The sequence below is a fragment of the Salmo salar genome, chromosome 19 (genome assembly GCF_965601325.2).
Source record: "Salmo salar chromosome 19, fSalSal1, whole genome shotgun sequence".
Taxonomy (NCBI): Eukaryota; Metazoa; Chordata; class Actinopteri; order Salmoniformes; family Salmonidae; genus Salmo; species Salmo salar.
This window is the reverse complement of record NC_138309.1, coordinates 59772094-59786049: the sequence shown is the minus strand read 5'-3', so window position 1 is coordinate 59786049 and position 13956 is coordinate 59772094. Positions and strand designations below refer to the sequence as shown.

The 13956-nt window shown below is 39.3% G+C and overlaps 1 protein-coding gene across 1 annotated transcript; it reads left to right on the top strand.

Moving 5' to 3' along the window:
• Positions 1-3022: 3022 nt before the first annotated feature.
• Positions 3023-6515, top strand: LOC106579256 (gap junction delta-3 protein). The gene is made up of 3 exons (XM_014158996.3): positions 3023-3446; positions 3606-3693; positions 3816-6515. Exon 3 carries the CDS (start codon positions 4068-4070, stop codon positions 4983-4985), a length of 918 nt encoding a protein of 305 aa, XP_014014471.1. The 5' UTR covers positions 3023-3446; positions 3606-3693; positions 3816-4067; the 3' UTR covers positions 4986-6515.
• The last annotated feature ends 7441 nt before the right edge of the window (positions 6516-13956 follow it).

Sequence of the window (13956 nt, the reverse complement as noted above, 5' to 3'; positions counted from 1 at the left end):
GGATAAGAGCGAGAATATTTGTAGGCCTATTTGTCAAACGAGCATCAACTCTAAATTCACCAGAATAATCCCTCCATATTTATTGGAAAGGAGCATGAAACTCATAGCGTGCACGTTCAACACCCTGTGAACTTCGTGACTTTACTCGCATGGAAACGTTGTTACTGATAGTCCAAATGTGATTTATTTATTTTTTTCTCATTCAAACAGTGTGTCCACCCTATCGACAAGCAAGCGGAGATGTGCTGTCAAACTGGCCCAGTTTTCTACTGCGGTCAAGTGAGCCGACACTCGCAAAACGCAGTCAAGCCGTCTGCACTTGAGTTTGCGCCTGGATTCTCGTGCGCGGATACACAACACTTTACGGTATCGCGTGTTTTCTGGTAGAGAAACTGAGTCGGATGAACTCTCATGCACAGATAGAGACGATAGCTACAAATCATTCCAAGTAAACAGTTTAAAGCACACTTATTCAATCTTCTATAATCAAAATTATACCAAGTCGTTTTTTTCACTTTCAAAAATTACTTATATCAGGGGTAGAGTGAGGCTGCAGTGCTGTTAAGGAAATGTTAAATTGTTAAAGCAAGATGTTTACAGTCATGACATACAAACACAGTGCACTAACACACACACCATTAGGCTACTGCAACCTCTCCAGCCTCACTCTACCCATGATATCAAAGTAATTTTTGATCAATTCAGGCGGCACCTAACCCGCAGTTTTTTACTGGGTTCTACTGATGTGCTTTTTGTCTCTCTGACATAAAAAAAGTTGTTGACTTTCACAAAAAAAATTACACTGCCTGTTCGATAGGAATCCAGCTATGCCCATACAAAAATGAATTTGTTGCGGCAAACTTCCTGAAAGTTTGTGGCAAATTTGCTGCAAGATAAATAGTGTGCCACAAAATGTTGCTAGAAGTTTGGAAATGTTTACCACTAGTAGTGAATCTGCTGCAAACCTTTGGCGACAATAACATTTTTTGCCACTAGTGGCAAACAGTTTACCAGAAGCTGGTTCTTCTGGTGAACGGTTCCAAGATCAATAACCGCTGATGACCAATCAGGGAATTAGAAAGTGACAACCAATTAGGTGGTTTAGAAAAATCTGTTGGAAAATGGAAACCAAGCTAGCTACCTACCAAAGTTCTCAGTTGAGTGTCTAACTTATCAAGTAAACTTCCTAATAAACGTGAAAGTTGTGTAAGCTAATTGATGCCTTGTTAGCAATGCAATGTTTTATGATATAGAGTGAAACACATTTTGTTGATACCAGTTTCAATTTGTCAGCGTCACTGACTGGCTAGCGCTTAGCTAGCTGGCTAGCTAGACTGTCTCTTAATGATGATGTCCGTAGTTATCACATTTTTGCACAATTCATGTGATAGCTAGCTACCTAACTAATGATTTGCCGAAACAATGTTCCCGTCTTTTAATACCAATGTGCATGTCAATATGCTAGTGTGACTCTTCAGTAGCACATTAGCTAGCATAACAGCTAAGGTAGCAACAATATGAGCTGACTTGACATCAAAGCAAAACTTGACTTTTGCAAATGGATTCCCTTTCCCTATCAGTGGTGTTGCAAGAGGCTCTATTGGGAGGAGGATGCACCAACACCCTGGAAAGATGTTTATGGTGCTCTCACTCATAACACCTTTTTTGATTGATAAATGAATGTATCATTGTCAAGCTTGATAAGGTAAAAAAAAATATTCTCAAATGTAGTCCATGCATGAATTATTTGTAACAATTAGATCTTTAATTGCTTTAAACTAGTAGCTAGCTCATGACATTTTTACCATAAAGGCAATTTTGACTTTGCGGCTTGCATAGTCAAAATTGTCTTTATGGTGAAAACAAAAATGTGCTTTTTGGTCATAATTTAAGGTTAGGGCTAAGCATAAGGTTAGCAGTGTAGTTAGGGTTTGAAATAAGATGTTATGAATGTGGCTAGGCCAGCTAGTGACCGCTGCATCCCAATAAATGCCAACCTGCGTATCGACATGGAAGGCCATGATTCCAAACATGGTTAATGTAAGTAACTAAATAATCTAAACTGTAACAGGGCAAGTAGCAATTAAACAGTTTACCTCAGCCCACAGTTTCATCCGATACTGACATAAAAATGTATTGACCTCATGTAGCCTACATTTAAAGTTCGAAGGATGACTCAATCTTTTTCTGCAGTGGGCTAAATTAGGGTCACACAGTGTTTATTGGTAGTCAAATTTACTTTAAAACAAAGTATTCACTTCACATACATGGTTATGGGCTTAAAAACTGAATACACCTGTACCGTGTCACATATAGAGTTTAAATTTATTCAATTTTGAGTTTGCATCCCAATATTAAATTTCATATATATCACAGAAAACTGAAATATAACAAAACCGTTCGTTTGACATAGAAACAGCGGATTTTAAGCAGGTTTAATAATGTTTATTAATTATGAAAAGTATTACAAACATTCCACCCATGAGGCCACTAGAGGACGAATTGTTCATTTGACTACAGGAGAGGGGTGTAGGCTATTTGAAAATTAAAACAAAGTCGGGGACTGGCCGGCCCACCCAATCCCAATACAAAAGCACTCACAGCTGTTGTATCAGTAGGTCTACCAGTGCCCACTGGGCGCAGACTTCAGTTCAACGTCTAGTTTTGATTTACATTTGGTTGAGTTGTCAACTAATGTGAATTCAATGTGAAATCAACAAAACATTTCACCATGTCATTGGATTTAGGTTAAAAGTTGGGGGGGGGAAATATGAAATTCCCATATGTCGATTTACTTTTTTCAAATCCAATCAACAACGTTGATTCAACCAGTTTTTACCCTGTCGGTGGTGTATTGATGCTGGGGTGTTCCTGTGTTCTCCTGAACTGCTCAGGCCGATTGGGAAGTGCTGACTCTTCCTGCCATTAGGAAAAGCCGTCATCAATCAAGAGTATGCACTCTTGAGTAAACATTAATTATGTTTGTGTACTTTGATATCCCAGATAGGACATGACAAGAATTTCCTTCCCCGTTGACGCCCTAGCAAGCCGACTACTAAAAGCCAACCATTATCACTGTCTAACGTGGAGTTAGACTGTGGTAATAGTCGGCTTGCTAGGAGAAGCACACTGAGGGAACCAACACAGGTTGGCTCCATTTGTTTGTCATTGCACCTTTAATAGATGGATGATATAATGCCTAATGTTTAAAGGTTTTTCTACAGAGCTTTTTTTTTTTGTTGACTGACAATATTTTGATGACTCATTGACTGCTACCCATTGATTCACGGCTGCCTCAGGCTGAAGTACCAAATCAAAGAAGGCACCTGCCCACATAAACAAGGCACCCAGAGTGTGCATGCCAGAGGCTAAAGAGTACTTCTACCAGGCTTGTACAGGAATCGGCTTATTATGACGATCTACCATGTATATGGTTGAAAAGTTTGGTATGTTCTCTCTGTATGTTTAACCTTTATGTGAGCAAGTTAAATATTTGTGTGGGTTGTTTTGTATGTAATATTAAGTACATTCGATAATATACCTATATTGTTTTGCCTATCTGCTTCTTAACTAATCAAAACCTCTGTTCTTCAATGTCATTTAAGATCACGAAAGGAGCAGAGGTTTTCACTGAATTGGTTCATTTCCTAAGGAAGCTTAAAAGGAGTTGAAGCAACTTCTCATCTAATACAGGTAATTTGCTTGTGTTAATTCATTAAATGTAATGTGGATGAGGGAACATATTGGAATAGCTATCTTTATACGTTTTTTTTCTGCATGTTACACAATCAAATATTTGATCTGTCTTGTTTCAGGTCATGTGAAGGACACATGCCCATGGAATTAGCCTTTGATCTGTTAATCACCATGTTCAGATTTCATCATCCATTTTAGTACTTCTTAAGGAAGGGCTTGTGACCAGACTTGGCATTTTGACTTGACAACCCTGCGTGCCAGTAAATCATGAGGGAAAACTATTTCTGAAAATGGACTGAATATAAGTTCCACTAGACCTCCAGAGACCCCCAGAGAGCCAGGAGGAATAGCCCAGGCCAAGTCCTCGCATCATGGGTGAGTGGAGCTTCCTCGGTGGCCTCTTCGATTCCCTCCAGGCCCACTCCCCTATGCTTGGCCGCTTCTGGCTGCTGCTCATGCTGGTCTTCCGCATCCTCATCCTGGGCACTGTCGCCGGCGACTTGTTCGAAGACGAGCAGGGGGAGTTTGCCTGTAACACCCTGCAGCCGGGCTGCAAGCAGGTATGTTACGATGATGCCTTCCCCATCTCCCAGTATCGCTTCTGGGTGTTCCACATAGTCCTCATCTCCACGCCGTCCCTCATTTTCCTCATGTACGCCATGCACCACCACAACAAGAGGACCATGCAGTTAAGCCAGCCAAGGTTCAGCCAGCTGATTAGCAACGCTGCCAGGGAAGAGCGCCACCTCCGACAGCTCTATGTTATAAACGTGGCCTTCCGTTTGGTGACAGAAGTGGGATTTCTGGTAGGTCAGTGGTGGCTGTACGGCTTCCAGGTTGAGGCCCAGTTCCCATGCAGCCGCTTCCCATGCCCCTACACGGTGGACTGCTTCGTGTCACGCCCCATGGAGAAGACAGTCTTCCTCTGTTTCTACTTCGCCGTGGGAGTGATATCTGCCGTGTCCAGTTTCGTAGAGCTCGTCTACGCTTCATTGAAGTGGTTCCGTCCCACCAGGGAGCAGCCAGAGGAGCGGGTATGCAACTGTCAGAACCTCCGGAACCTGCAGCAGGAGGAGGCGGAGAGGGGGATGGAGGAGGAGGAGGAGGAGGAGCAGCAGAAAAGGAGGGGAAGGACCATGTCCGAGAGTGGGAGTAGTAGCGTCAGAATGAAGGGAGGGGCAGTGAGGGGCAGCGCCAACAGGAAGGTGTCCAGCATTGGACACAAGAGCATCGGATATCAGGGCAGCAACCAGAGCACCAAGACCAGTGTTTCTCCTATATTCATTTAGCAGGTGTGGAAATTGTTGCCACTGTTGAATTTTTTGTTTTAATATATATTTCTGCCAGACACACTTTCAAATGGATAGTCGTTGACTCAATGACTGGAAGTCTATGGGAACAGCCAGCATGTCATTACGCTAACGCTAGTAGAAATCCACCACCCGCTAACCTTGCCACTGCTGCTGAAACAAATCCTAGGGGAAACACTGAATACATTTATGGTGTAATTTAAATTCATTTGAAAGTAGTCATATATTCAATTAGACAGTGGATTTGAGTACATTTTGATTTGATTTATTAGGATCCCCAATCATTTCTCTAGAAGTAAATTAACTCTCCAATTTCAATTAGACCCAATAGAGCTCATGCTGTCTCTCTAGCCCTCACTCACCTCTTCTGTTTGACGGTGATGCCCTTCTGCTGCAGCGAATTCTCATTGGCGAGCAGCAGGAAGCTAATCTCTTTGCGACTGAACAGGTGGATGAAGAAGGCCTTCTCCAGCAGCTTGTCCAGGGTGATGCTGAAGCCAATGACGACAGCTAGTTAATGCATTGTTGGTATTACTACAATAACGGTAACTGCAGTAACATTCTGGCTTGGACCAGGCTACTTACTTACTTTATACAAAGGAACGTTATGTGTAATGTAATGTTATTAGGTTACATGTAACAGGTTTGCAATTTCATGCACTTGGAGTACTTTTTTTGTTTATTTTTGTTGGTATTTAGACACAAGTTATTCCCCTAAAATGAACATAAAGGAAATACTATGTTCTCTAATGTAAAGTGTGGCCGGAAAAGATTTGTGTCAATACTCCATACAGGAACTGCTTGGAGACAAGACCTGTAAAGAAGTCATAACAAGACTGATTGGTCAAGACTCAGGAGGATGTATGAACAACAGGGGGGACTAATATTTGGAGCATGTGCACAAAGAACCTCTCAAGTGCATACAGTATAGGCACTGTCATTACTGTGGCTCCATGGTTTTCAATAAGGCCTTCCTACATGTTTAGATTGATGGCACATCCAGCCAATGTATTTCAGGATTCTTGTGTGTGGACAGTGATATTTTCCAATGGCATTCAAATGTGCTGGATTGTACCAAAGTATTTTGCTGTTGGCGTTACAGCAATGTCTTATTCATCTTGATCCATTTTATGCAGAACAAGAGTGAGTTAAAATGAAGTGCAATACAGATCAAATAACTTGAACTTAATATACTGTAACTTGGTGTATGTGGTTTGTATGAATCTAGCGTGCATACTATGACCTACATGAGATCCATGATTACGTCATTTTCATAATTGAATCTCTGCTCGACTGAACCTTTGCACCAGTGGAAAGAGCTAGCTACATAGTACTATGCAAGGTTTTCCGTTAAGAGTGAATTAAGAATGTTACACCCTGTCTGATACCATCGGTATTGTGAGACTGAGTAATATCTTCTTTTCACTGGCAGTGAAACGTGTTTGCATGAATATGCACAGGGGTATGCAAAGCTGTTTTTGTAACATAGAAATAAATGTTTTAGAATCAGTCTTGTGAACCTTTGTCTTATTTTAAATATATACAGTTTGTAGGACTCTCAAAATAACATAGGCAGTTTTTGTTATTACAGCTATGTAAATCTACTTGAATTGCAAGATGGAAACACCTTTCATTTCCCTCTCTCATCGAGTGGAGAAGCTAGACCCGACCAGTAAGTGGTATCTGTGGACTCAGCTTGTCTTTTGTTAACTGCAGTGTGTAGCAGAGAACAATAGGGGTCAGCAGAGTCATAACTGTGGCCTGACCTTGTTTCTCATAGGCTGCGTTTAGACAGGCATCCCATGTCTTATATATTTTTTCCACTAATTGGTCTTTTGACCAATCACATCAGATCTTTTTGCAACAGATATTTTTCAGAGCTGATCTGATTGGTGAAAATACCAATTAGTGAAACAAAGATCAGAAATAGGCTGCCTGTCTAACGCAGCCATGATAAATTAGAATTATACTCAACGGCAGTTACATTTTACATTTTAGTCATTTAGCAGACGCTCTTATCCAGAGCGACTTACAGTAGTGAATGCATACATTTCATACATTTTTTTTCTCCGTACTGGTCCCCCTCCGTACTGAACATGACACAAACTGCCTGGGTTTTGAGACCTTCAAAAACTATTCATACCCCTTGACTTATTGCACATTTTGTTGCGTTCCAGCCTGAATTCAAATGGATTAAATATATTTATTTTCTCACCCATCTACACACTACCCCATAATGATAAAGTGAAAACATGTTTTTAGACATTTTTAATAATTTATTGAAAATGAAATACAGAAATATCTAATTTTCATAAGTATTCACACCCCTGAGTCAATACTTTCTAGAAGCACCTTTGGCAGTGATTACAGGTGTTAGTCTTTCTGGGTAAGTCGCTAAGAGCTTTCCAAACCTAGATTTGCCCATTATTCTTTTTGAAGTACTTCAAGATCTGTGAAATTGGTTGTTGATCATTTCTAGACAACATTTTTCAAGTCTTGTCATAGATTTTCAAGTCGATTTAAGTCAAAACTGTAACTCGGCCACTCAGGAACATTCACTGTCTTCTTGGTAAGCAGCTCCAGTGCGGATTTGGCCTTGTGTTTTAGGTTATTGTCCTGCTGTGTCTGGTGGAAAGCAGACTGAGCCAAAAAATACATATATGGAGAGTGGTACTCAGTAATGTGTTGTATTGGATTTGCCTCAAACATAACACTTTGTATTCAGGACAAAAATATTTTTTTGCAGTATTACTTTAGTGCCTTGTTGCAAACAGGATGAATGTTTTGGAATATTTGTTATTCTTTACAGGCTTCCTTCTTTTCAGTCTGTCAATTAGTTTAGTTCTGTGAAGTAGCTACAATGTTGTTGATCCATCTTCCATTTTCTCCTATCACAGCCATTAAACTCTGGCCTCATAGTGAAATCCCTAAGTGGTTTCCTTCCTCTCCGGCAACTGAGTTAGGAAGGACACCTATTTTCTTTATAGTGACTGGGTGTATTGATACACCATCCAAAGAGTAATTAATAACTTCACCATGCTCAAAGGGATATTTAATGTCTGCTTTTAATTTTATTTTTACCCATCTACCAATATTTTGTAACTTTGCAAGGCATTGGTAAACCTCCCTGGTCTTTGTGGTTGAATTTGTGTTTGAAACTCACTGTTCGACTGAGGGACCTTACAGATCATTGTATGTGTGGGGTACAGAGATGAGGTAGTCATTCAAAAATCATGTTAAACACTATTATTGCACACAGAGTCCATGCAACTTATTATGTGACTTGTTAAATACATTTTTACTCTTGAACTTACTACTTATTGACTCAAGACATTTCAGCTTTTTACTTTTTATTAATTTGTACAATTAAAAAAACAAACATAGTAGTAGAGTAAATAAAGTACTACCATAATTTGTACACAGACAGTAATATGAATTCCTGTTCACACTTTACAATAAGGTACCGCTAAATCTCTTTCTTTTGCAGTTGTAAACCACTTATAGTAACTACTTTACTTTTGAAACCCCTTTCTTGATAAAGCGTTCTTTAAAATAAGTGTTACCAAATCATTTTTTATGAGGAATTAACAAAATGGATTGTTGATGTATTTGAAATATTAAGAAAAGACAAAATAACATTTCTTAAATGTTGTAACAATTTCTCCAGTATCATGATTATGAAAAGCAAAGGTTAGTTCAGTAACAACTCACTTTTGATTATGTATTAAATAAATGTTTTATTGTCACACACAGGACAGGTGCAGTGAAATGTGTTGTGTTACAGGGTCAGCCATAGTAGTATGGCACATGTGGAGAAATGAAGATTAAGTTTAACCAAACAAGTTAACCCCAGACTTTCACTCTTAAGCCAATATGTGTGCTTTCTAGTTTTTTTTATCTTAAATCAAATGAGCTTACAATATAACATTGAGCTATGTATTATCAATATTTAATAAAAGGCATCTTTCAAATAGGCTTACAAAACGTAACAAAGTTTTGCACAATGTATGGAGAACTTCCAATGTCAAGGCTTTTACTAGCTGTTGTAAACTCTCAAAATGCTTTATGTTACTTTGTTTGAGAAATAGCCAATTGAGAAACAGCCTTTTCTAAAGACTGACGGGTCCAGCTTCTGTAGCATGTTACTGGGTCAGGGGTTTGAACAATGGGGCTAGGGTTTCTTTAGGTTTGATCAGGTATAAAATAAAGGGTTAAACCAGGTAGGAAGTCAGTTCAGGAGCAGCAACCAGCAGTACAGTTAGCAAACATGTCCAACACCAGAATAAACATGGGCAAGGTAAGCACTGGGAAGGCTTCTTATGTGTTTTTTTAAATATATACTTTAAATTCTTGTTAATCTAACTGCACTGTCCAATTTACAGTAGCAATTACAGTGAGACAATATCATGTTATTGTTTGAGGAGAGTGCACAGTTTTGAACATGAAAGTTATTAATAAACAAATTAGGCACATTTGGAACAGAAATGCAATGTTTCATTGGATCAGACTAAAATGTTGCACATACACTGCTGCCATCTAGTGGCCAATATCTAAATTGCACCTGGGCTGGAATAATACATTATGGCCTTTCTCTTGCATTTCAAAGATGATAAGACAATTATAAAAAAAATTTTTACAGTTGTTTTTTTCTTTGTATTATCTTTTACCTGGATCTAATGTGCTATATTCTCCTACATTCTTCTCACATTTTCACACACTTCCAAGTGTTTCCTTTCAAATGGTACCAGGTCCTTGCTACAGACAATTAGATTTGGGTATGTCATTTTAGGCAAAGACATTTAAAAAAAAGGGGCTGATCTTATTAATTGTCATAGATTTTTATACAAAACGGCTCTTAACTAGTGTTCTAGCACCCCAAGCAACTATATCATAGTTTTACTTATCCCAATACCCTGCTGGTTACCAGTGTGACTGAATAGCATCCACATTTTTTGTTTCATACAATTGTTTAATTATGGATTCACAAAAAAACTGTGAAACCTATTGTTATTTTTTGATTCATTTTCCTTTACATCAAATAACTCAAGCATAGATTTGTAACTTTTTTTCTAATTCGGCACACAGAAACTACAGTCCATGAGTAACTTAGTCAAAAAGAATGCCACTGATTGGCCTGTAGGTGGCAATAAGTCAAAGGGTATGAATATTTTCTGAAAGCAATGTATATATCAGTGGAGGCTGGTGGGAGGAGCTATAGGAGGACGGGCTCATTGTAATGGTTGGAATGGAACGGTATCAAACACATCAAACATATGGAGACCACGTTTGATTCCGCTCATTTCATGCCATTTCAGCCATTACAATGAACCCATCCTCCTATAGCTCCTCCTACTAGCCTCCAATGGTATATATATATAATATTCATTCTTGTTGCGATAATTCTAATGTTATATCTTCTAATAGTAACTGTATCCACTGATTAAATGGGAGAGAGTGAGGTAGTTGCCATTTTAGAGCCCAATTTTGTTTTCAGCAGTTATCTTTTCTGGTTAAATGAAGATATTCAAGAGATATTTTTTCATCATTAAGAAAAAAAGAGTCACCTGGTAATATAAATGCTTATTTCAGATCTTGCAATATCCTCAAGCCATTACTATTCATGATATTGCCAAGGGTATGGATTACGGATACCGCATTTGGACCATTGGAGTGGTGTGAAAGGCTGTCTTCCCGATCGCAAGACATTATTGTTTAATATTCGAGTCTGGGTATGCCATTTAGTTTCCCGATTACATAGTTTTTAAATTTGCGCCAAATAGAAATAGTTTGAGCAATGATAGGGCCAAAGCGTAGTTTACATTGTTTAAGAGATACGTAGATCAATGAACACCACTTCTTCCAGTGCAATGGGAGCCATCATAGTTATCATTTTAGTAGACGCTCATATCCAGAGCAACTTACAGTAGTGAATGCATACATTTCATATATTTTTTTTTCTTCTTCCTACTGGCCCCCCGTGGGAATCGAACCCACAACCCTGGCATTGCAAACACCATGCTCTACCAACTGAGCCACAAGGAAGGCTAGTTATCTCTATTCTCAGCCAGGGAGCGGAAGAGTCATGTCTCAACCAATTTATAATTGGGCGAAATGCTAGTACTTGGAAATACAATTTGAAGTTTGGGATCTCTTACCTCTCCATATACATTTTGAAAATGCACTGTGGATTTTATCCCAATAGTCAGAAATGCTCATGAAATTCAACCGAGATAATATTTTCATTTTAATAAAATAAATTCTGCCGGTAGAGCGACTGGGATGTTAGTACATCTACTAAGGTGTGGTTGAATTGATTTGAGCATTCTGAGTTGCCTAGTTAAATAAAGGTTAAATAAATAAAAACATTTAAAAAATAAAATTCTGTTTAAGTTTTTGGCAATGGTTTTATCTAAAGAAAGAAATATATCTATTCTTAAAAATTTAAAAAGAGAAATGATTGGGATTCCATAAATAGAGATGGGGTCCTCTGTCAGGTTCTTGGGGGGCAGTAGGGCAGATTTGGTTAGATTCATTTTATAACTTGAGATTGAGATGAATTTGTCTATGATCTTCAAAGCGTTTTGGAGAGATGAGATACATTGTCTAGATAAAGTAAGATATTGTCAGGGTATAATGAGATGACGTGTGGTCCTGTGCAGTTCAGTATAGCATAGCACTTGCAACGCCAGGGTTGTGGATTCGATTCCTATTGTGGATCAGTGTGAAAAAAGTATAAAAATGTATGCACTCACTACTGTAAGTCACTCTGGATAAGAGTGAAATGACTCAAATGTAAATGTGATCTGAAGAACTGAGATATATTGGTGTAATTTCTTTTGATTGTCGAATTGCTTGGAACAGGGGCTCCATAGACAATAAAAATAGCAGAGGTGAGATGGGGTCACCTTGCCTTCTACTTATTCAGAACGGAGCAGAGCAAGTATTGCCTAATGTTACTATAGCTGAGGGATTGGCATATAATATTTTAATCATATTTAATCAAACCCATTATCAGGTTTAAGGTATGACCCAGATGCAGACGGTGTCAAAGAAACAAACGTTTATTTCTTGTACAGGGGCAGGCAAATGACAGGTCAAAGGCAGGCTGAGGTCAGTAATCCAGAGGGTCCAGAGGGTCAGGGCAGGCAGGGGTGTATAATCCAGTGAGGTGTGGCAAGGTATAGAACGGCAGGCAGGCTCAGGGTCAGGGCAGGCAGAAGGGTCAAAACCGGGAAGGACTAGAAAACAGGAGCAAGACAGACAGGAGCAGGGGAACAAACACTGGTAGGTTTCACGAAAACAAACGAACTGGCAACAGACAAACAGAGAACACAGGTATAAATACACATGGGATAATGGGGAAGCTGGGCGACACCTGGAAGGGGGTGGAGACAAGCACAAAGACAGGTGAAACAGATCAACGTGTGACATATGTTTCAAAACAGACCAACGATACAGTAGGATCATTGTAGAAGCTTTTTCTGCGTCAGATACTAGAGAAGACCATAACCCAGCAGTTTAGATAATTTAAAAATTCAAACAGTATCTTTGAAACCTACCAATCCGGTTTTAGACAATTTCCCAGCACTGAGACTGCGCTGGTCAAGGTAGTGAATGACCTACTGCTATTTTCATTAGGAGGTTGGAAGACTTGGTTGGTCTACGAGGACAGGTTCTTAACTGGTTCAAATCCTACCTCCCTGAGCGCTAACAATTTGTTCAGCTAGGCAATAATTTATTTGACATTCCAATGTTGAATTTGGTGTTCCTCAAGGTTCTGTGCTTGGACCCCTTTATACATGCTACCCCTTAGTAATGTCATCCACTTGCACAACATCCACTTTCATTGCTATGCTGATGACACCCGATTGTATTTTAAACCAGACGATACTTTACAGTCAGCCTGCCGTGCATAACAGATGGTAGTAACTGGATGGTTTTAAACTGATGATACTACTTGGCCACAAGAAACTCACAAAGTCTCAGCGCTCACTCTCAACATGAATGGTTGTCTCATTACACCAAACATGCACGTTAAAAACCTTGGTGTTACCTTTGACCCCGGCCTAACTTTTGATAACCACATAAAAAGCATATCAAAAACATTTCCAGTTTTTTCACTTCATCACTCAGCCAGATGCCGAAATTTTTTCCATGCATTTATTTAATCTAGATTAGACTATTGCAATGCCTTCCTCTCGAGCTGCCCATACTGCACTATTAAAAGCCTACAACTTATACAACACACTGCAGCTAGCATTTTAACCAAAGCTAGGAAGCACGGACACATCACTCCAGTTTTATCTGCCTGTACAGTATCGTTCTGATTTTAAGATCTTCCTCTTAATTTTTAAACCTCTGCTTTGCCTTGCCCGGTCATATCTGACAGACATGCTCATTCCACACAACCCAGTGAGGGAGCTCTGCTTCCAAGGAGCTGGTCCGCTTACTGTCAGGGGTGGAAATCCCGGAGGGGACACAAAAATATGATTTGTCCCCCCCAATATATCACTGAAACATAACTATGTAATTTAAATAATATTAATAACACGCAATGAAAGCAATTGTGCTGATTATAGACACTTAATAGCACGTTTTTAAGTTTCAAAAGATTGCGACCCCCCCACCCTTTGCCTCACAATGGTTTGATCCACTGCCAGTTCCTTAGCTTGCTAGGTAACAGAGAGGTCGTATCTACTGTCTGAAAGGCACTCAATGCACGTAACTGACGTGAGGTTAATCCAGTCAATCGTGCACACACACTAGCTGAATATGCAGAGCTAGCGCGCAAATATTAACTATTAAGCTAGCTAGTACCTATTCCATTTATGTGGCGTCGTCAAAGATGGAATCTTTGCTATCGTCAATTTATTCCAAGATCAGCATGCAGATGATGTAAGTTAGTGCTTCAAAGTCCCTGTGATAAGGTTAGCGATAAACTGAAATCCAA

Excerpts from the sequence above, each read along its gene's own strand:
- LOC106579256 (XM_014158996.3), top strand. The coding sequence starts at position 4,068 with ATGGGTGAGTGGAGCTTCCTCGGTGGCCTCTTCGATTCCCTCCAGGCC.